Source organism: Protomyctophum parallelum (assembly GCF_964188405.1).
Source record: "Protomyctophum parallelum genome assembly, chromosome: 23".
In the NCBI taxonomy this organism is placed as follows: domain Eukaryota; kingdom Metazoa; phylum Chordata; class Actinopteri; order Myctophiformes; family Myctophidae; genus Protomyctophum; species Protomyctophum parallelum.
Genome location: NC_139715.1, coordinates 24,679,716 through 24,701,113, shown reverse-complemented (window position 1 = coordinate 24,701,113; position 21,398 = coordinate 24,679,716). Strand labels below are relative to the sequence as shown.

At 45.8% G+C, this 21,398-nt stretch overlaps 1 protein-coding gene across 1 annotated transcript in view; it reads left to right on the top strand.

The window, feature by feature from the left end:
- The window catches only part of bmpr2b (bone morphogenetic protein receptor, type II b (serine/threonine kinase)), a 61,610-nt gene that overhangs the window by 6,990 nt on the left and 33,222 nt on the right, over positions 1 to 21,398 (top strand). Inside the window, exons 3-4 of the mRNA XM_083759049.1 lie at positions 15,113 to 15,322; positions 19,481 to 19,660. Of these exons, the coding sequence (XP_083615175.1) occupies positions 15,113 to 15,322; positions 19,481 to 19,660 (390 nt within the window). The remainder of the gene's footprint in view (positions 1 to 15,112; positions 15,323 to 19,480; positions 19,661 to 21,398) is intronic.

Sequence of the window (21,398 nt, the reverse complement as noted above, 5' to 3'; positions counted from 1 at the left end):
CCATCTGAAAATATGTTGTTTCAGGGACCCCCCCAAGAAGCAAAGATTTGAGTTCAAAACGTTCGTTTGGAATAAATATATATTCCAATTTTGCGTCACATTTTCACGATTTTTCAGAAAAAGCAGACCTACAAGCTTGCATGAGCTTGTAGATCTGCTATTTTTCAATAGCTAAATTATAACAATGTTTAAAACACCAAGATGTGTTAAGAGATATTTTGTGTTTGGTTGTGCTCTGAAAATAGCTACAAGCGTGACATGTTGTGAGCTTGTAGATGGACTATTGTTAGCATGCAAACCAAGTATAAAATCTGAACAAAAGGGCCCGACAAAATACATTTTAGTCGACAAAATCAATTGTATATTTAGTCGACTTAGATGAACACTAAAACATTTCAGATGACTAAAATATGAGTAAAAACTATTTTGACTAAAACTATGTCAAATTGCTGCCAAAAAAAACCCAACAGCGTCTCAGACAGTAAGTATACCGTAGGCTGTTTTGAACTGTTCTCCCCAGGTAATCTGGAGTTTGGAGGGGGGGGGGCACAAACAGGATTAGTCATTGTACACTATTATAGCCTGGAATAAAGTGGTGCTTTAATGCTCATTAGCTCTGCTAGTCTGGTTGTGTGTGTGTGTGTGTGTGTGTGTGTGTGCCCCATGCTGTGAGGGTGACCAACCCACAGAGCCCTAGTCTGGCGGTATGTGTGTGTGTGTGTGTGCCCCATGCTGTGAGGGTGACCAACCCACAGAGCCCTAGTCTGGTGGTGTGTGTGTGTGTGTGTGTGTGTGTGTGTGTGTGTGTGTGTGTGTGTGTGTGTGTGTGTGTGTGTGTGTGTGTGTGTGTGTGTGTGTGTGTGTGTGTGTGTGTGTGTGTGTGTGTGTGTGTGTGTGTGTGTGTGTGTGTGCCCCATGCTGTGAGGGTGACCAACCCACAGAGCCCTAGTCTGGCGGTGTGTGTGTGTGTGTGTGTGCCCCATGCTGTGAGGGTGACCAACCCACAGAGCCCTAGTCTGGCGGTGTGTGTGTGTGTCCCATGCTGTGAGGGTGACCAACCCACAGAGCCCTAGTCTGGTGGTGTGTGTGTGTGTGTCCCATGCTGTGAGGGTGACCAACCCACAGAGCCCTAGTCTGGTGGTGTGTGTGTGTGTGTCCCATGCTGTGAGGGTGACCAACCCACAGAGCTCTAGTCTGGCGGTGTGTGTGTGTGTGTGTGTGTGTGTGTGTGTGTGTGTATCTCCGTTGGCTCACTGAAAGGGACAACGGAAGTGTTCATATCAATGTGTGACACACAGGCACACCTGAATGAATTGGATTAGTATAATAATGGATCAAACATTGCGCTGGTGAATCTTTTATTTATTTGTTTTCTTTCTTCTTCCAAACGGGCTAGTCCAGTTTTTACATGCCTTTTTGAGTGTCCTATAGTTTGTTCTCTTATGTTTTATAGCAAAAGGCCGATGCACACCTCAAAAGGCTCAGTTATCTGTGTCAATCAGTTCTCTGTGTCAATCAGTTCTCTATGTCAATCAGTTCTCTATGTCAATCTTCTCTATGTCAATCAGTTCTCTGTCAATCAGTTCTCTGTGTCAATCAGTTCTCTGTGTCAATCAGTTCTCTATGTCAATCAGTTCTCTATGTCAATCTTCTCTATGTCAATCAGTTCTCTCTCTACACCTAACTTAGATTCTACAAATGTCTTCTAAATCCTGACAGTTTTCTGAAAAACCCATGTTTCTATGTCAGTGGTTCTCAATTTATTTCATGTCAAGGACCCCCAAGATTATTATGTAATTGGCTGCCGACGTACCCCATCTGAAAATATGTTGTTCCAGGGACCCCACCCCAGAAGCAAAGATTTGAGTTAAAAACGTGCTCTGAAAGAATATATATGCAAAGATTTGCACTACATTTTCATGATTTTTCAAAAATAGCAGACCTACAAACTTGTAGATCTGCTATTTTTCAATGGCTAAAGTATAACATAATGCTTAAAACACCAAAAGGGGTTCCCACCCAGAATGGGTTAACGCAAACAGATGTCGACCAAATCAAACCTGATTTAGCTGATTTATGAAACTATTAGTTTTAATTTGTAGGCAGTAATTAGGAAAGTAAAGTGTGACTGAATATCACTGGAAGATATTCATGATTCTCTGTTGTTTGTCAAGCCAGCTGTAGGCAGATGTTGATGTTGAAGTATAGACCTATATTTAATTTTAGTATTTTGCCTTTTTCCTGACATATTGTTACATTGTTGCACTGTTACTATTCACATTTGGTGAATGAAGCCTGTTTCTTGATCTGGAATCATGAGCCTTATCATCATATCCAGAGAGCCTGAAAGTAGGAAAAATATATGTTTGTTTCCAAAAACTATAATTTATAGGTATGATATTATTTGTACCAGTCCATGAGACTGTGATTTGGCTTATTAATGTCAGTAGGCCTAGTATTGGCCCCTTTGTCTACCTCTGATATACAGTAATCTGTTCATGTTCTCTTCACATTTTGTGAATAAAAGCCAAATTTTTCAATTTTTAGACTACTCATAGTGTGTTAGAAAATCACTGACAAATCACACAAAAATATATATTCAAAGATTTGCGCCACATTTTCACGATAAAAAAACCCCAGACCTACAAGTTAGGAGGGAGAGAGAGAGGAGGGAGAGAGATAGATAGGAGAGAGAGGGAGTGAGAGAGGTAGGAGAGAGAGGGAGAGAGATAGGAGAGAGAGGGAATAGGAGGGAGAGATGAAGATATGAGAGAGAGAGGGGGAGAGAGAGGGGGAGAGAGGGAGATAGGGGGGAGGGGGAGAGATAGGAGAGAGAGGGAGGAGAGAGAGGGAGGGAGAGAGAGATAGATAGATAGAGGGGAGAGATAGGAGAGATAGAAGGAGAGAGAGGGAGGGATGGAGAGAGAGGGGGAGAGAAATGTCTTACTTAATGTGACACTTGAGTCTGCATTTGAGTCTGCATTTATGCCACTCCTCAGGTCTGGCATGCCTCCTCAGGTCTGGCAGGCATTCTTGATGCTTGTCAATGAAAGTTTTGACTTGATAATTCCACATACATACTGTAGGTTGATCCGAAACAAGCCAGGAGGATCTTCTTTGCACAAAAGCACAAACCATGCTGTTTTCTGTCCGTGCCCGTAACTTGTTTGCACTCCTCATATGAAGACGGCCTTGTTTACCGAACGCGAGCGGATCTACAACTGCTCAACGCGTCGTGGATGCATGCTGCGGCTGTGCTTGTGGACTTGCAAATCGACAATGACACGCCCACTTTTTGTCAGCAGGTAGAGCAAACCGCTCGGTAGCGCATGATCGCATCGTGTCGTTAGAAATGCTAGAAATGACTTTTCCACAGTGAAAGCAGAACAAAAATATGTTTTATTGGTATGACCATGACGGGTTGAGTATAGCGCTGGGCTAGGCGCGAGACACGGCCCGAAGCATTTCCGGGGGTCCCACCGTCCCACGGCCAAAAAACGCTGAGAACCCCCGGTGTAGTTGACCGGCCCTGGTCGGAGTTGGCAACGGGTGGAGGTGGAATAAAACAGCCTTCAGTCCAGTTTGTAGTTGAGAGAGAGAGAGAGACTGAGAGAGAGAGAGAGAGCGCGCGAATGAGAGAGAGAAATTAGAGGATGTTTGATGAAAACAAAAGGTGCAGCCTTGGGACGGTAACTGGGAGTGACAGCCTGTGATTAGCAGCCAGCATTCTCCTTGAGTCACAGAGACGATCTGTCGGTCTGGGAGGGGGGGCTCTGGAGAAGAAAAGAAAAAAAAAACTAAAGTTATCTGTTGTTGTGGGTCGTCGTGCTTTCATAATTCTTGCCTAGAAATAGCGTGGGGGGATTTCTGCAGAGTGTCTACGAGTGAGTGAACGTACCTGGCATCGTGCGGGTCACTGCACTCTCGCTTAAAAAAAGAAAGAAAAAGAATGCGCGTCCTTGGAGAGCTGCGAGGTCTTTACTACACACAGCGGAATCCTCAGCACTGATTTAACGGTCGAAAATGAAAACATGAAGGATTGTGTTAGTTTTGACATGGCGGTGGGGTACCCTACCACCCACCATGGTCTTGTGTTCATAGCGCCCAGTATCCATATACTGAAGGGCCATGCATGGTGAGATGGATCATGGATGAAGAGGCCACACAATAGAATGTGAGCCCGGACATGTTGAGTACCCTAAGGCAGGGGTCTGCAACCTTTTTCACCTTTATTAAGTGCCATGTTGTCATTTTCGTGCTAGTCAGTGTGCCATACGGTATATAATTATGACACCACATCAAAAAGACGATAAGTGATTGCAAACAATTGGCATATCGCCCAACCTTAGTAGCTCAGCACACACCCCCCCTAAACACACACTAATCTGTCTGATATTACTCCTTACACACACACACACACACACACACACACACACACACACACACATACACACACATTCACCATATAGGTCACTGTGCCATATTTGTTTTGATCGCATATTTGGGAAAGTTGTGGTGGGTCAGGGGCGGGGGGGGGGGTCAGTGGGGGGGTCAGTTCATGGCAGTCGATCCCGGCGCAGGCCTTCAGCCTGCCTGGCCGGCGTAAGCCTCAGGATTAGCATAACTGTACGAGACCCAGACAGACGTGAGGAGGGGGTGTGGAGGGAATGTGTGGCGGGTTAGGGTGGGGTACGGGAGGGGGGGGGGGGGGGTGTCCAGGGGCAACAGATGGGCGCACATTAAAGTCGCTCTGCTTTTAACCCATGTAGACCTGAGGCCGATTCTAAAAAAATAAAATGTCTTCTAAATCCTTTTAGAAAATCACACCCGTGTGAAGTAAGTTGTGCAACTCCGTGTGGGGGTCCCCGGCGGGGGGGGGGGGGGGGAGTTCCAGACCCACAGGAACGCACCCAGGGTGCCGGCCCGATTCCGGTGAGCCGCCCCGCGTCCGAAACGGTAGAGAAATGACAGAGTTACGGTGTGGGGGTCCCTCTACTGTACCATCTGCTGTACTGTACCCTCTACTGTACTGTACTGTACTGTACTGTACTGTACTGTACTGTACTGTACTGTACTGTACTGTACTGTACTGTACTGTACTGTACTGTACTGTACTGGCACACCCAAAATCACCATATATACAGTTAATATGTGCGTGTGTGTTTGTGTGTGTGTTAGGTTGCACACAGGTGGTGACAAACATGCTGTTTTCGTGCTCAGACACACCCAGCCAGCCAGGCAGGCAGGCAGGCACCCACACACACACATACGCACTTAAGGAAGTGTCTGCACCACTCAAAAACCTATGTTTCTGTCAGTGGTGCTCAACCTTTTTCATGTCGAGGACCCCCAGAATTATTTGTAGGATTTGGCCGTCGACCCACATCTGAAAATATGTTTCAGATGAGCTTGTAGATCTGCTTTTTCTCAACAGCTAAAGCATAACATGATGCTTAAAACACCAGAAGGGGTTCCCGTTCAGAACGGGTTAAAGATGCATCCTTCATTTGAACATGAACTCGTCTGTCTGCCTAATACATGAGTCCGCCCCTCTCTTTCTGTCTCCATCTTTCATGTTTACAACACGGGCTTGGAAGCAGTGTACACACGGTGAATTATTATTTTAATCAAGTCCTCTAGGTGTGTGTGTGTGTGTGTGTGTGTGTGTGTGTGTGTGTGTGTGTGTGTGTGTGTGTGTGTGTGTGTGTGTGTGTGTGTGTGTGTGTGTGTGTGTGTGTGTGTGTGTGTGTGTGTGTGTGTGTGTGTGTGTGTGTGTGTGTGTGTGTGTGTGTGTGTGTGTGTGTGTGTGTGTGTGTGTGTGTGTGACAGAATGTTTTTCGGTAGTGAGGCTGAGATGGAGGGTGTTGAAGGCCGGGGGGGGGGGGGGGGGGTGTTTTGGAATGGGTGAGAGATTAGCAAATAACTGGGCCATGGGTACACACACACACACACACACACACAGTGGTTCCTGCTCTCACCCAGTGAGCAATCTGAGAGGAAAACTACCCTGGAACCTTGTGCTACGGTGGCTAAGTCTCTCTCTCTCTCTCTCTCTCTCTTGCTCCAATCTGCCTCGCTCCACTGGCCGTGCACACTCTGACCCACAATAACACAACAAAGCTCACACAGCAGTGCACGCTTCACACAAACGCAACGGCTCAGTCCATTGGTCGACTGGGGAGAGAGAGAGAGCCCGGCTAAGCCCATTGGTCGACTGGGGGGAGAGAGAGAGAGCCTTGCTAAGCCCATTGGTCAACTGGAGAGAGAGAGCTCAGCCCATTGGTCGGCTAGGGAGAGAGAGCTCAGCTCATTGGTCGACTGGGGAGAGAGAGCTCAGCCCATTGGTCGACTGGAGAGAGAGCTCAGCCCATTGGTCGACTGGAGAGAGATATGACTCCACAGTCAAACAAAAACTATTTGTTTGAAATAGACACTCATGCTTTCTAAGGTGTGATTTGGGGCCCTAAGGATGAATACAAAATGGATATCCTAACACTGTCCAATCTTTTGATTGAAATTATGACAGGCACTTTCTGCTGTCAAAATATGACTCCCCAGTCAAAAAACATATGCGTTTTAAATAGACACTAGACACTGCTGTCTAGATGTCAGATTGTCGTAGGCTCAACATGCCAGTTAAGGCTCATTCATAGTGTGGATTTTCGGTGGTGAGGTGACCACACCTGAGGTGAGGTGACCACCTCCGCTCCGGTGCTGAGGTGACCACCGCTCCGGTGGTGAGGTGACCACCGCTCCGGTGGTGAGGTGACCACACCTGAGGTGAGGTGACCACCTCCGCTCCGGTGGTGAGGTGACCAGTGACCACCTCCCCTCCGGTGGTGAGGCGACCACCGCTCCGGTGGTGAGGTGACCACACCTGAGGTGAGGTGACCACCTCCGCTCCGGAGGTGAGGTGACCACCGGCTCCGGTGGTGAGGTGACCACCGCTCCGGTGGTGAGGTGACCACCGCTCCGGTGGTGAGGTGACCACACCTGAGGTGAGGTGACCACCTCCGCTCCGGTGGTGAGGTGACCACCGGCTCCGGTGGTGAGGTGACCACCGCTCCGGTGGTGAGGTGACCACCGCTCCGGTGGGGAGGTGACCACCGCTCCGGTGGTGAGGTGACCACCGCTCCGGTGGTGAGGTGACCACCGCTCCGGTGGTGAGGTGACCACACCTGACCACGTTACTGGACGTTCCGGGGGACCCCCCACATGGTAACTCATTTCTCTACCGTTTCGGACGTGGGACGGCTCGCCGCAACCGGGCCGGCACCCTGGCCGTGGTCCTGTGGGTCTGAAACTGTGATTTTTCCCCATAGATGCAGATGGATCTCCATCGTTTATGCTTGTAGATCGGCTGTTTTATTTGGTGATTTTCTGCAGAGTTGGGTCAGACTTGCTCCCGTTGCATTCGTTCAGCCTATAGTGTCAATTGGATGTTTTGGTTCTCAGGTCAAAGTGTCGGGGGCCGGTCCCGAGTACGAGTACTTGACGGTGTACTTGAGATTGTAGTAACATTCTTTCTCTCCTCACGTCCATCGCTACATCGCTGCAGGGAAGCCACGCACGCTGCTAGACTGTGTCATGTTCTGTGTTTATAACAGGAAATCCACACCCTTGCGTCTTTCCTCTCTAGAATCCTAGGAAGGGGGTGGGGATTCACAAGAGGAAAAGGCGGGATTCAGACCCGGTCCGGCCGGGTTCTCTCTCTCTGTGTGATCTCATATCCAGACCCACTGTCATAGGAAACTACTGTATAATTCAATCCACTTCTGTCATAATGCCTCTATGAGATCTGTTATTTCTTGAGTGGTGCGAGCCACTTCTAGAGACAAGCAACGTGGGTCCGTCCGTCCTTCCGTCCGAGTATGAAAATGGTGTCTGTTGATCACTAAGTGTCGCTGTTGCGCGCGCACACACGCACGCACGCACGCAGGCCAGAGAGGAGGGCTTGTACAGTACGGTACAGTACAGTACACTACAGTACAGCACCAATCAGTTCAGATGGGTCTATATGCTTGCTGTAGATGGAAATGTGTAATCTGAGCGAGGAAGTAATACTAATGCATACAATTTATATATAACGCTTTTGAAGATACTCAAAGTCGCTTTACATGACAGAAAAATCGAAACATTTTTTTTTTTTTAAATAAACTAGTTCAAACTTCAAACAAAAGTGTTTGTGGGGGGGAGGGGGGGGGGCAGTCTGAAAAGGTGGGTTTTGAGTGTGCTTTTGAAAGTTTCGAAGGTGGGGGGCAGCTCTGATGTGAGTTCCACAGAGACGAGGTGTGGCAAAGGCCCTGTCACCCTAAGGTCGCTTGTTGGACTTGTGGGGATGCAGTTGGTTGGCAGTGGGTGACCTCAGGGAGTGCGTTGGTGTTGGGGCATGGCGTTGGATGAGTTCAGAGAGGTAGAGGGTGGGCCTGGTTATTGAGGGCTTTGTATGTGGTGGTGGTGAGTATTTGAACTTGAATCTGAACTTGACTGGGAGCCAGTGGAGTGAAGTTTTCTATGGGGAAAAAAATACAACATTTTCACATTTTGCCATAAACAATCCAATAAATAAAATAAATGCTTTATGTTCCGTTGCTATCGGTATAAGTGTTCTACTTCCCCTTGTTGATGTCTCTCGTGTCCCTGCTGGCTTTTCACCTGCCAAGACACCCAACCCCCAAATCAAATCAGGCTTTACGGCTTACATCTGGAATCCTGTGTTAGTGACTGGAAGCCTGCCGTCACGGAGCCTGGAGAGCTGCTTCCAGGCTTCTGAAGAAACTGTAATATAGGAATACTCTCTTACAGCTTTACAGGTGAAAGTCTGGAATTCAAAAAGTACTTGAGTTTAAACCCATTTAGGCCTGATGTCTGACCTCATGTTTCTGTATCAGTGGTGCTCGATATTTCATGTCAAGGACCCCACAAATTATATGTAATATCTCAGATGGTAAACTTACTTGTAGGCCTGCATTTTACAGCCGTGTGATAATAATATATATATATATATATATTCTTTTTTTACAATTTTATTTATACATTTTCAGGTTTAAAGACAAGACATACTTTACAAACAATCACATCACACACATATACACACACATAAATCCTTCCCACCCCCCCATTCAAAGGAAAGAAAAAGGAAAAATAATACATTTAGCACAGAAACGAAACATACACAAATGAAAGTAATACTATACAATAGATCACAGTTAAGTTTTTTAGAAAATAAAAAAATAAATGAAACATTTATGTGCATACATACTTCAGCCTGTTAATGATAGGTGAGAAAAAAATTGTTGCCACATTCTGTCAAATACTTTCGTTTTATGAGAAACGTCATATATTATCTTTTCCATTTGTAGCAGGTTGGTCAATTCTGCTAGCCATACATTGGCTAGTGGGTACTTCCACTCCTTTCCAATGGGTCAGAATATTCCTTTTTGCGATAACCATGCCATATTGTATGGCTTTATGTTGGTAGTGAGTCAGAAATGACAGGTCTTGAAATCCGCCCAGGATAGCACAGTAGGGGTCTGGGGTGATAACACAGTCAAACACGTCTGAGAAAAACTTAAAGATGTCACTCCAAAATTTTGTTAGTTTAGGGCACGACCAAAATAGATATCCTAGGGAGCCCTCTGCCGTGTTACACTTTGAGCATAGTGGAGAAACAGAGGGATAAAATGAGTGTAGCTTAGTGCAGGAATAATGCAACCTGTGGATTACCTTAAATTGGATCAATTGATGTCTGGAGTTTATGGAGCAACTGTATGGTGTTAAGATATGATTCCCAGGCATCATCATCAATTGTTATAACTAGATCTTCCTCCCAGGCCTCTTTCAGGTGTTGTGTAGAGGGAGATTCATATGATGTGAAAAAGTCTACCATTTGTGAAACCAGACCCTTGGAATCAGGGAGTTGGTTCATGATTGCATAGAAATCATGTGAGGGAGGAAGAGTAGATTCAAAATGTGGTATATTTCTGCGCGTATAGTCTCTGACCTGGAGGTATCGGAAGAACTGTGAAGTCGGGAGTGTGTAAAACTCCCGAAGTTGTGTAAAAGAGGCAAAGACATTATCAATATAAAGGTCAGATAAAGTGTTTATGCCATTATTCTCCCAGAGTGTGAAGCTGTTCTTATCCAGTGAAGGGGTGAAAGCATGATTATAATGTATAGGCATATAAGCAGATATTTCAGGTAGTTTATATGCTTTCCTTATTTGGTACCAGATTCTCAGAATGTTTAACCAAGAAAATATTAGAGATGGAAGCCAGGGATTTTTTTGTTGAAAACAAAAGGGCAGGCAGGGACGTTTTATGGATATCCTGTTCTATGGTGAGCCATGAGGGGGTTGAGCTGGTGATTTTGCCTGGATAAGCGTCTATCCAGTACATTAAAGCTCTAGAGTTAGCAGCCCAATAATAATGCTGGAAGTTAGGGAGGCTTAGACCTCCCACACATTTGGGTTTAGTTATGTGCTTTTTAGATATGCGGTGAACCTTGAAACCCCATATAAATGAATTATTATTATTTCTAATAGTTTTATAACATCTCATATTATGGTATACTTTAGCTATTGAAAAATGGCAGCTCTACAAGCTCATATAGCACTCATATAGCGGCACAGTGTCTTGTAGGTCTGTTATTTTTGGAAAAATCTTGAAAATGTGGCGCAAATCTCTTTCACAGTGAACATCAGGCCTAACATCAGACGTCAGGCCTAAATGGGGTTAAAATGTGTGTTCGCTGTTGGTCGGCCCGCTCTGCAGCCGCAACAACCAACACCACACACACACACACACACACACACACACACACACACACACAGACACTCCATAACAGGCTGGTGCAGGTATTAACCCAGTTGGCATGGCAACGCTAGCAATTTGAGCAACATGTTATTTTAAGAGGCTTGATGGTAGGTCTCTACACCGAAGAGTAGCTGGACCTGTCTGTCTGTCTGTCTGTCTGTCTGTCTGTCTCTCGGCTCAGTGCCGCGCTATGAGCTTGTAGATCTGCTATTTTTCAATAGCTAAAGTATAAAATAATGCTTAAAACACCAAATGGGGTTCCCGCCCCGGAATGGGTTAAAGTTAGGGCAGGTATTGGTACACTAGGTTATAACTGGTCAGGGTCATTGATTGGTCGGGGTCACACAGTCCAGTCCTCACAGTTATCCGCAGTACTTTGCAGCTGTTGATTGATTGGTGCAGGTATAAAGTGCAGGTATAAAGGTAAAGGTATGTAAGTTTCCTAGAGTTATGTGTGTGTGTGTGTGTGTGTGTGTTAAGGCTGTACCCTAGCCCTGTTTTTAGGACTTGAACATTTGCAGGAATTTCCGAGCGAACTTCCGAACCATTTGGTTAATTGGTTCTAATTAATTAATTTCTCCGAGTGCTTTTAACCAGGCTGCAATTCATAAATAGATCCTCCGGGGCGACGGGCGACGTTGCATAGACTATCAGTGAAATAATGTTTCATCAGGGCTTGGTGAGGGTTGCTACCGGGTTGGCCGACCGGGAAGGTGTGCATTTTGAGTGTTTTAATACACTATAATGACAGCACGACATATCCGTCTTGAACATGAGAAGAGCGCAGCGTGTCTCCCCCTCTCTCTCTCCCAACACACACGCGTGCGCGCACACACACACACACACACACAGCGTCATGCTGCTGCATGTGCTCCGCAAAAATGGGGACAGCCTTAGAGTGTGTGTGTGTGTGTGTGTGTGTGTGTGTGTGTGTGTGTGTGTGTGTGTGTGTGTGTGTGTGTGTGTGTGTGTGTGTGTGTGTGTGTGTGTGTGTGTGTGTGTGTGTGTGTGTGTGCGTGCGCGTAAAAGAGATGTTTAAAGTGGTGCCAACACAGGACCAGCGTCACGCTGCTAAAGCATCATTTATTGTTGGCCCGTAACGTTGATGCTAACGGCATCGTTTTTGTTCGAGGGACACGTTGCACTCGCGTCTCGCGCAGGGCACTTCGTTTACTGGCGCAGAGTCATCGATTAAGCTTAACCCATTTAAACCGAATGAGGCAGATTCTCTCTCTCTCTCTCTCTCTCTCTCTCTCTCTCTCTCTCTCTCTCAAAAAAATAAAAAAGTCTTCTAAATCCTGTTTCTATGTCAGTGGTGGTTTTCAAAGTATTTCATATGGGGTCCTTGTTCCAGGGACCCCCCAGAAGCAAAGATTAAAAATGTTCGCTCTGAAAGAATATATATATATATATATGCGACACATTTTCACGATTTTCCACGCGCTACGTCCAACCAGGGAAAACTCCCCCCTGTCAGGTGTAAAGGAGCAACTTGGACACTCAGTCATGAAGGAAGCATGAGTTCAAGTCCGTTGCTCTCCCCTTGTCCCCCATATATGGGGACTAGGTTGGTGGAGGGTGTGTAGAGCCCAGGATCACATTAGATGATTGACACAGGGGTGAAAAATGGGTTACAAAATCGTGGGATAAGAAATGTATTAGACATTTTCACGATTTGTAGCAGTGCCGCGCTACGAGCTCGTAGGTCTGCTATTTTTCAGTAGCTAAATTATAACAATGCTTTGTTATAAAACACCAAAGGGGGTTCCCGTCCTGAGGGGCTTAACCCATTCTGACCTGAGATCAGTTTCATACGAGGTTTCCACTGGACACACACTGGTCTGATTAACCCATTCTGAACTGAGATCAGATTCTAAAAAATGTCAGTCGTTCTTCGATTTTTCTAAAAATAGCAGACCTACAAGACCTATCGCGATATGAGCTTGTAGATCTGCTATTTTTAAATAGCTAAAGCATAACATGATGCTAACACCAAAATGGGTGCCCGTTCAGAATGGGTTAATCAGCTGTCCACGGACAGCTGCACAGTTCAGCGAGTGTTCCTCCTCCTCCACGCGTCGCCACTTCTCACTTTCTGCACTTATTATCGTCCCCGTTTTAATATAACTTTTATTTAATTTAACATTTCGTTCTGAGTCAGAGCACCAGCTGCAGTTGAAAGCAGCCTTTGTGTGCGTGCGTGTGTGCGTGCGTGCGCCATGACATTCATTTTCCATTTCAAAAGGGGTGGATTTTCTGATTTGATTTTATCATCTAAATTGTCCATGTTTGTTTGAGTGTTTTTCTGTGAAGGGAGTTCACTGCGGTCTTCAACAACAAGCAGGCATGAAGCGGCGAATACAAATGAGCGCACAGTCGCACACACACACACACACACACACACACACACACACACACACACACACACAGTAACAGCATAGACCTATCTAGTTTTGAGTTTGTGCACCAACTCAAACACAAACATTGATGGCAAAGGTCAAAGGTGTGGCCGTAAATTGTGATTGAACCAGAAAGAGACGATGTGCGACGATGTACGATGATAAGAGCGCCCCTCACTTCACACGGGTGTGATTTTTTTCCTTCTACATACACCTGCTTGTAGAGGCAGAGTGGCCGGATGGGAACCGCAAGGTTCCCGGTTCGAATCCTGTGGGCTCCCCCAGAGTTGGTGTCCAAGTGTCCTTGAGCAAGAATTGCACAATCTATGTAAAGGTGTGTGCATGTGTGTGTGAAAAACTGTGAATGTGTGAATCTAATGCACAATCTATGTAAAGGTGCGTGAATGTGTGTGTGTATGTGAATGTAATGCACATTCTATGTAAAGGTGTGTGAATGTAATGCACATTCTATGTAAAGGTGTGTGAATGTAATGCACATTCTATGTAAAGGTCTGAATGTGTGTGAATGTGTGAATGTAATGCACATTCTATGTAAAGGTGTGTGAATGTGTGAATGTAATGCACATTCTATGTAAAGGTGTGTGAATGTGTGAATGTAATGCACATTCTATGTAAAGGTGTGTGAATGTGTGAATGTAATGCACATTCTATGTAAAGGTGTGTGAATGTGTGTGAATGGGTGAATGTAATGCACATTCTATGTAAAGGTGTGTGAATGTAATGCACATTCTATGTAAAGGTGTGTGAATGTAATGCACATTCTATGTAAAGGTGTGTGAATGTAATGCACATTCTATGTAAAGGTGTGTGAATGTAATGCACATTCTATGTAAAGGTGTGTGAATGTAATGCACATTCTATGTAAAGGTGTGTGTGTGTGTGTGTGTGTGTGTGTGTGTGTGTGTGTGTGTGTGTGTGTGTGTGTGTGTGTGTGTGTGTGTGTGTATGTAATGCACATTCTATGTAAAGGTCTGTGAATGTGTGTGTGAATGTGACTGTATTGCACATTCTATGTAAAGTGCATTGGATAAAGGCGCTATATAAATGCAACATTTACCATTTGTGTCTGTTAACGTGACTTTGACGAAACGCATCTTGTAAAAAGACGTTTGTAATGCAGTGATGTAAATGGGTTTTCAATGTAATGAGTCCCAGCCGGGAAGCAGGGATGGTCTTTTAGAGTCCCAGCCCAGGGACATTTTACGAGTCCCACTTCAACAACGTTAGGAGTCATATTTTGCCATTTTTTTCAAATTGCAGCATTTAACTCCCATTTTATTTCATATGGTTATATTCATGTAGAAAACAGAAGACGTGATTATTATAACTAAAGCTAGCAAAATCGCTATGAGCTTGTAGATCTGCTATTTTTGAAAGATCGAAGAACGACTAGAAACATAGCTTTTTCAGAAAACTGTCAGGATGTAGAAGACATTTTTAGAATCTGATCTCAGGTCAAAATGCGTTAATCTCTGTAATGACAGTTTGCCTCCTCTCCCTCCTCCTCTCCTTCCTCCTCCTCCTCTCCCTTCTCCTCCTCCTCCTCCTCCTCCTCTCCCTCCTCCTCTCCTTCCTCCTCCTCCTCTCCCTTCTCCTCCTCCTCCTATCCCTCCTCCTCTCCTTCCTCCTCCTCCTCCTCTCCCTTCTCCTCCTCCTCCTCTCCCTTCTCCTCCTCCTCCTCCTCTCCCTCCTCTCCCTCCTCCTCTCCCTCCTCCTCTCCCTCCTCCTCTCCTTCCTCCTCCTCTCCCTTCTCCTCCTCCTCCTCCTCTCCCTCCTCTCCCTCCTCTCCCTCCTCTCCCTCCTCCTCTCCTTCCTCCTCCTCCTCCTCTCCCTTCTCCTCCTCCTCCTCCTCTCCATCCTCTCCCTCCTCCTCCACAGCGACCCAGGGCGAGGAGCGGGTGTGTGCGTTCATGGACCGCCAGCAGCCGCAGCCGTCGGACGGGGAGTCGCACCGCGGGGTGCCTCCGCCACCGGGCGACGAGGGCCGCATCTCGCCCGAGAACAACTCGGTCAGCTGTGACAAGGGAAGCCACTGCTATGGCCTGTGGGAGAAGAGTCCGCCCGGCGACGTGCACCTGGTCAAACAAGGTTGGATTGATTGATTGATTGATTGATTGATTGATTTACTTTATTGAAAATTCATTCAAAGTGATACAGACTCTTGTTTCCGTTGTGGTCCTTTTAGGGTGTTAGGTGTCAATTATCTAACGTGATCCTGGGCTCTATACTCCCTCCGCCAACCTGGGGAGAGCAACGGACTTGAACTCATGCTTCCTTCATGCATGGCTGGCCAGGGGGGAGGCAGTTTAGAGACCAGGATTTACTGCATGTTTTTTGTGAGGGTACCTCACGCCATCGGTGTATGAATGTATGTGTGTGAATGTAATGCATGATCTATGTGTAAAGCGCCTTGGATAAAGGCGCTGTATAAATGCACCATTCACCACAACAATGAGAGAAGCCTGGCGGAGGACACTAAACGGGAGGATGAGAGTCAGGAAGGGCGTCGGGTACGAGCGTGCATTAGTTTAATTAAAGTGAGCAGGTCCTCAGACCCCGTTTGCATGGTGACGGGATCGCATTATATTAAGTACATTTACGGTGGCATGGTAACACAGTCGGTAGCGCTGTCGCCTTCACAGCTAGAAGGTCCTGGGTTCTATTCCCACAGTCGGTAGTGCTGTCGCCTTCACAGCTAGAAGGTCCTGGGTTCTATTCCCACAGTCGGTAGTGCTGTCGCCTTCACAGCTAGAAGGTCCTGGGTTCTATTCCCACAGTCTGTAGCGCTGTCGCCTTCACAGCTAGAAGGTCCTGGGTTCTATTCCCACAGTCGGTAGTGCTGTCGCCTTCACAGCTAGAAGGTCCTGGGTTCTATTCCCACAGTCGGTAGTGCTGTCGCCTTCACAGCTAGAAGGTCCTGGGTTCTATTCCCACAGTCTGTAGCGCTGTCGCCTTCACAGCTAGAAGGTCCTGGGTTCTATTCCCACAGTCGGTAGTGCTGTCGCCTTCACAGCTAGAAGGTCCTGGGTTCTATTCCCACAGTCGGTAGTGCTGTCGCCTTCACAGCTAAAAGGTCCTGGGTTCTATTCCCACAGTCGGTAGTGCTGTCGCCTTCACAGCTAGAAGGACCTGGGTTCGATTCCCACAGTCGGTAGTGCTGTCGCCTTCACAGCTAGAAGGACCTAGGTTCTATTCCCACAGTCGGTAGCGCTGTCGCCTTCACAGCTAGAAGGTCCTGGGTTCTATTCCCACAGTCGGTAGTGCTGTCGCCTCACAGCTAGAAGAACCTGGGTTCGATTCCCGCTGTGGGCGCTGGGGGCGTGTTACATCTTCTGGTAACACGCATCAGTGCCCAATGCCCATACCCGAGGCGGGGTTGGCGAAAGGGCCTTTCTGTGTGGAGTTTGCATGTTCTCCCCATGTCTCTTAGGGTAGGTACCCTCACATGTTCTCCACATGTCCCCTAGGGTAGGTACCCTCACATGTTCTCTGCGTGTCCCCTAGGGTAGGTACCCTCACATGTTCTCCCCGTGTCCCCTAGGGTAGGTACCCTCACATGTTCTCCCCGTGTCCCCTAGGGTAGGTACCCTCACATGTTCTCCCCGTGTCCCCTAGGGTAGGTACCCTCACAAAAGAATGCAGTAATCCTGGTCTCTAAACTACCTCCCCCTGGACAGCCTGATGGAGGGGAAAGGAACTGGTCGGTATAATAAAATGCTGACCGTATCCCCATGGGGTGGACAATGGCTCTAGCCTGCAGGAGGGAAGCGTTTCATTTAGATTTAGAATAATGGCGTTTGTACACGGGCAACGAGGCGCTGAAATAATTATGTTGCGAAATAACGTCTTGTTCTAATAATCCGCGCTTGAGGACATACTCCGTCGGCTTACCCCATTTCAACCTGAGGACGCATCTGTGTCACCTTATAGCTTTTAACCACTAGAACCATTATTTTAAACTTTAGCTGTTGGAAAAATAGCAGATCTACAAGCGCGTAAGTGTCTTGTAAGATCTGCTATTATTGAATAAGTCTTTGAATATATATTCTTTCACAGCAACTGTTTTAATCTCATATTTCCGCTTCTGGGGGGGTCCCTGAAACAACATATTTTCAGTTAATCAATTGTGACCAGATTTGACTGAGAGCCTGCCATCGCACAAATTCCAGAGGAGAAAAACCTTTTTTTCCCCAAAAAGAGTGAATAGCACAGGCAGACTCTTCACATACTAGAGCATGTCTGAAATAAGTGTCGGAGCTGAAATCGAAAAATAAATATGAAATAAATGCTTAAACATGTAGCTAGGTGTAATGTTAGAGACCACAGAAGTGAACCTTTCAAGCCTGTTTTCTCAGCTCGCTGTTTCTCTGCAAGACATTACTCTATAAGCCATATCTCCAAAACTGATTCCCTGCTTTCATATGACATGAAAAAAAAAATCCAATGGCAGTCTCTCAAATTTGGTCACAATTGTAGAACACTTGCCCTGCGGTTGGCGAGTCGCCCGAGTTATGTTTTCATTGTTTACTCCACGTTTTCAAGCAGTTTTGAGTCGTACGGGAAAATCCACCGGATGATATGAGACCCGTTTTGATGACGTCATCACAAAAAGGTCCGTCGCTCCGGGTCTGTATAACATAGTGCTTAAAACACCAAAAGGGGTTCCCGCCCAAAATTCGTTAACTTAAAGGGTAAGACCACTTTTTTTGAGGTTTGGGTTGTGTAGTTACTTTGCCATGATGCAACTCCAAATGTGGACAAGAAATAAAAAATAACTGCTCCAGTGATTAGAAATTGATAATTCAAAATATGCTCCTCATTGCCTTACATTGTAGCTAAAACAGCTCTCAAAGTCACTCTTTTAGTACGTAAACAAACACAAACAATGTTGATTCAGACAATGTAGAGCATCACCAAAACTCATGTGGTTTTATTTTTTCATAAAAATGTTATCTTCTGTTGATTTGTCCATTTTATTGGGAAGAAAACTCGGACCGGATCCGTGGATCCGGATCCAGATCTTCAAATAGTAAAATCAACAGGAATCAGGAAACATTTTTATGAAAAAATAAAACCACATGAGTTTTGGTGATGCTCTATATTGTCTGAATCAACTTTGTTTGTGTTTGTTCTGCTCTTCTTTATTTTCTTTGAAAAAAAAAAAAAAAAAAAAATATATATATATATATATATATATATATATATATATATATTCTTTCAGAGTTAAAGTTTTTTAAAGAACAACTTTAGTTTTTTTCAACCAAGGTTCATGTTTTAGGTTGTCATGAGAGAAAGTAAAAGATTGTTGTGTTCATTTTTTTCCATTTGCTGCTTTCTTTCGTTTTTGACAGGGGGGCGGGGTCATTCAAGCATGGGGTTAAATGCAACTTTTGATAGCGATTACTTTCTTAATTCTGTGCCGTTCCGAACCTTGGTGCTTTTTGCAAACCGGTCGCGAACCGGCTGCATTTCCACCAGATTGACGGCCGGTTCATTTGGTGGCGCTATTATACCTAAACACAAAATGTTGAAAAGGAGAAGGATCCGTCATGCCCGCAGACGCCCCGAGGGCGTTGCACAACACAAACCGATGTAAACGGTATCCACGAGGTTGTGATGTCAGGGTTACAAGTTATTATAACGCCCCGCGAGTCTCAGCTGGATTCTGGATCGCGATGCATCCGTATACGTTTGGATCGTTTCATGTTTGCGTTGGCAATTAATGTAAACGTATTTTTGTTCAAAGATGGTTGATCGCATCGAATATCTGTTGCGTGTGTCACTGTGTTCTGCGTCCTCCCAAGTCCCAACCCACTGACAAGTTCCAACCTACTGACACACCCACTTATACTATATCGTCTCGGTTCACAAAGCGCTGCGTGCAATTACAAAGCTGAACCACCGTTTTGTGGTTCACATTGGGAACGGACGTTTATGGTTCGGAACCAACTCAATTTCAGTGGAAACACTCTGAACTGGTTCAATATTTGGCGGGAAGAAAGAACCGAACCGGTTCAACCCCGGTGGAAAAGGGGCCTCACTGAGGCTGCTGGCCTCTACCTGGCCGACCAGGTGTGGAGGAGGTGACTGCTGCGTCATCAACCGGCCCCCTCAGATCACTAACCCTGCTCTCTCTCTGTGTCTCTGTGTCTCTGTGTCTCTGTGTCTCTGTGTCTCTCTCTCAGGCTGCCCCCTCAGATCACTAACCCTGCTCTCTCTCTGTGTCTCTGTCTCTCTCTCTCTCAGGCTGCTGGCCCCACCTGGCCGACCAGCAGGAGTGTCGAGGGGACCGCTGCGTGGTGACCAACCTGCCCCCTCAGATCCAGAACGGGACGTACCACTTCTGCTGCTGCGGCAGCGACATGTGCAACGTCAACTTCACCGAGGACTTCCCCCCGCCCAGCCCCACCACCGCACAGCCTCCATGTACGTACACGCACACACACGCGCACACACACACACACACACACACACACACACACACACACACACACGTCGCACACACGCACACACACACACACGCACTTTCGCAGGCTTTCACTTCTAGTGATTTTTACTAGTCGACCAGTTGTTATACTACCTATTTTGTAAATAAATTAAAAAATATATATTTTTTTTAATAATATTTGTAAATTTGAAAACTGTACATTGGTGACTATAATCATAGCATTCTAGCTGATCTTGAGGCCTACAAAAAAAGGGAGAAAACAAAAAAACTAGTACCAACGAGGTCAACTAGTGGATTTACAAGCTAGTGCCTCGCTACGAGCTGCTATTTTTCAATAGCTAAAGTATAACATAATGCTTAAAACACCAAAAGGGGTTCCCGCCAGGAATGGGTTAAAGAAGGGGTTGTCAAACCGTGGGTCTAGGACTCTAGGGGGTCCCCAAATTATTTTGCAACTGAATGGCCGTAAATTGGAAATGAAGAAATTACATAGTTCACATAGTACACGCACAAACTTTCCTTAAATGATTATTACACGCACGCACACACACACACACACACACACACTGTCGCGCACACACACGGAATGTTCACAGACATAGTTCCGTGGTGACTCATGTCTTGGGAGACTCACACGGTCGTTTCGGTCTGCACTGCAGACGTACAGTATTTACAGTCGAGCTATTTACACGCTCCTCGCTGCCCTGGTTATTCTGTACACATGTTTACACTCATCACACGGCGCTCTCGTGCGCCGCGACTCGACCACACGGCTGTACACGGGACGGGGGCTTCTATATTTGACCCGTTCAGCACGGGACGGGAGCCCCTTTTGGTGTTTTGTTTAAACTCATTTTGACCTGGAGGACGATTCTTACAAATGCCTTCTAAAATCCTAACAGTTTTCTGAAAAACCCCATGTTTCTATGTCAGTCATTCTCAAACACTTTCATGTCAAGGACCCCCAAGATTATTATGTATTTGGCCGTCGACCCCCCCAACTGAAAACATGTTGTTCCAGGGACCCCCCAGAAGCAAAGATTTTAGTTAAAAATGTTTGCTCTGAAAGAATATATATTCAAAGATTTGCGCCACATTTTCACGATTTGTCAAAGCTAGCAGACCTACAAGCTTGTAGCGCGGCACCGAGTGCCGCGCTATGAGCTTGTAGATCTGCAATGATGCTGAGACTACATACATTAGAAACAACAAATAAAAACAATAAGTCAACAACAGCAGTCAGTTAAAAACAGTTGCATGTCAGTTAAAACGGTTACATACAGGTGACGCTACGTTAAGGGATGTTCAATTTAAGTTCTTGCTGAGAAGAGATTCCAAGTGTCAGTTGCACTGATGCTGAAAGCAGCCTTTCCCACCTCCCACAAGGAACCAGAAGGCCTTGCAGCCGATCACTAGAGCCAGTTAAAATGTGACTATAGGTTTCTGATGTAGCATGGATGAGATTATATGTGTTTTTTTCTAAAATGAGTTAATAGCACAGGCAGACTCTTCACATACTAGAGCATGTCTGAAATAAGTGTCAGAGATGAAATTGACATGTAAATATGAAATAAATGCTTAAACATGTAGCTAGTTGTAATGTTAGAGACCACAGAAGACATCATGTAAATATGAAATAAATGCTTAAACATGTAGCTAGGTGTAATATCAAAAAAATCCAATGGCAGTCTCTCAGTCAAATATGGTCACATATCG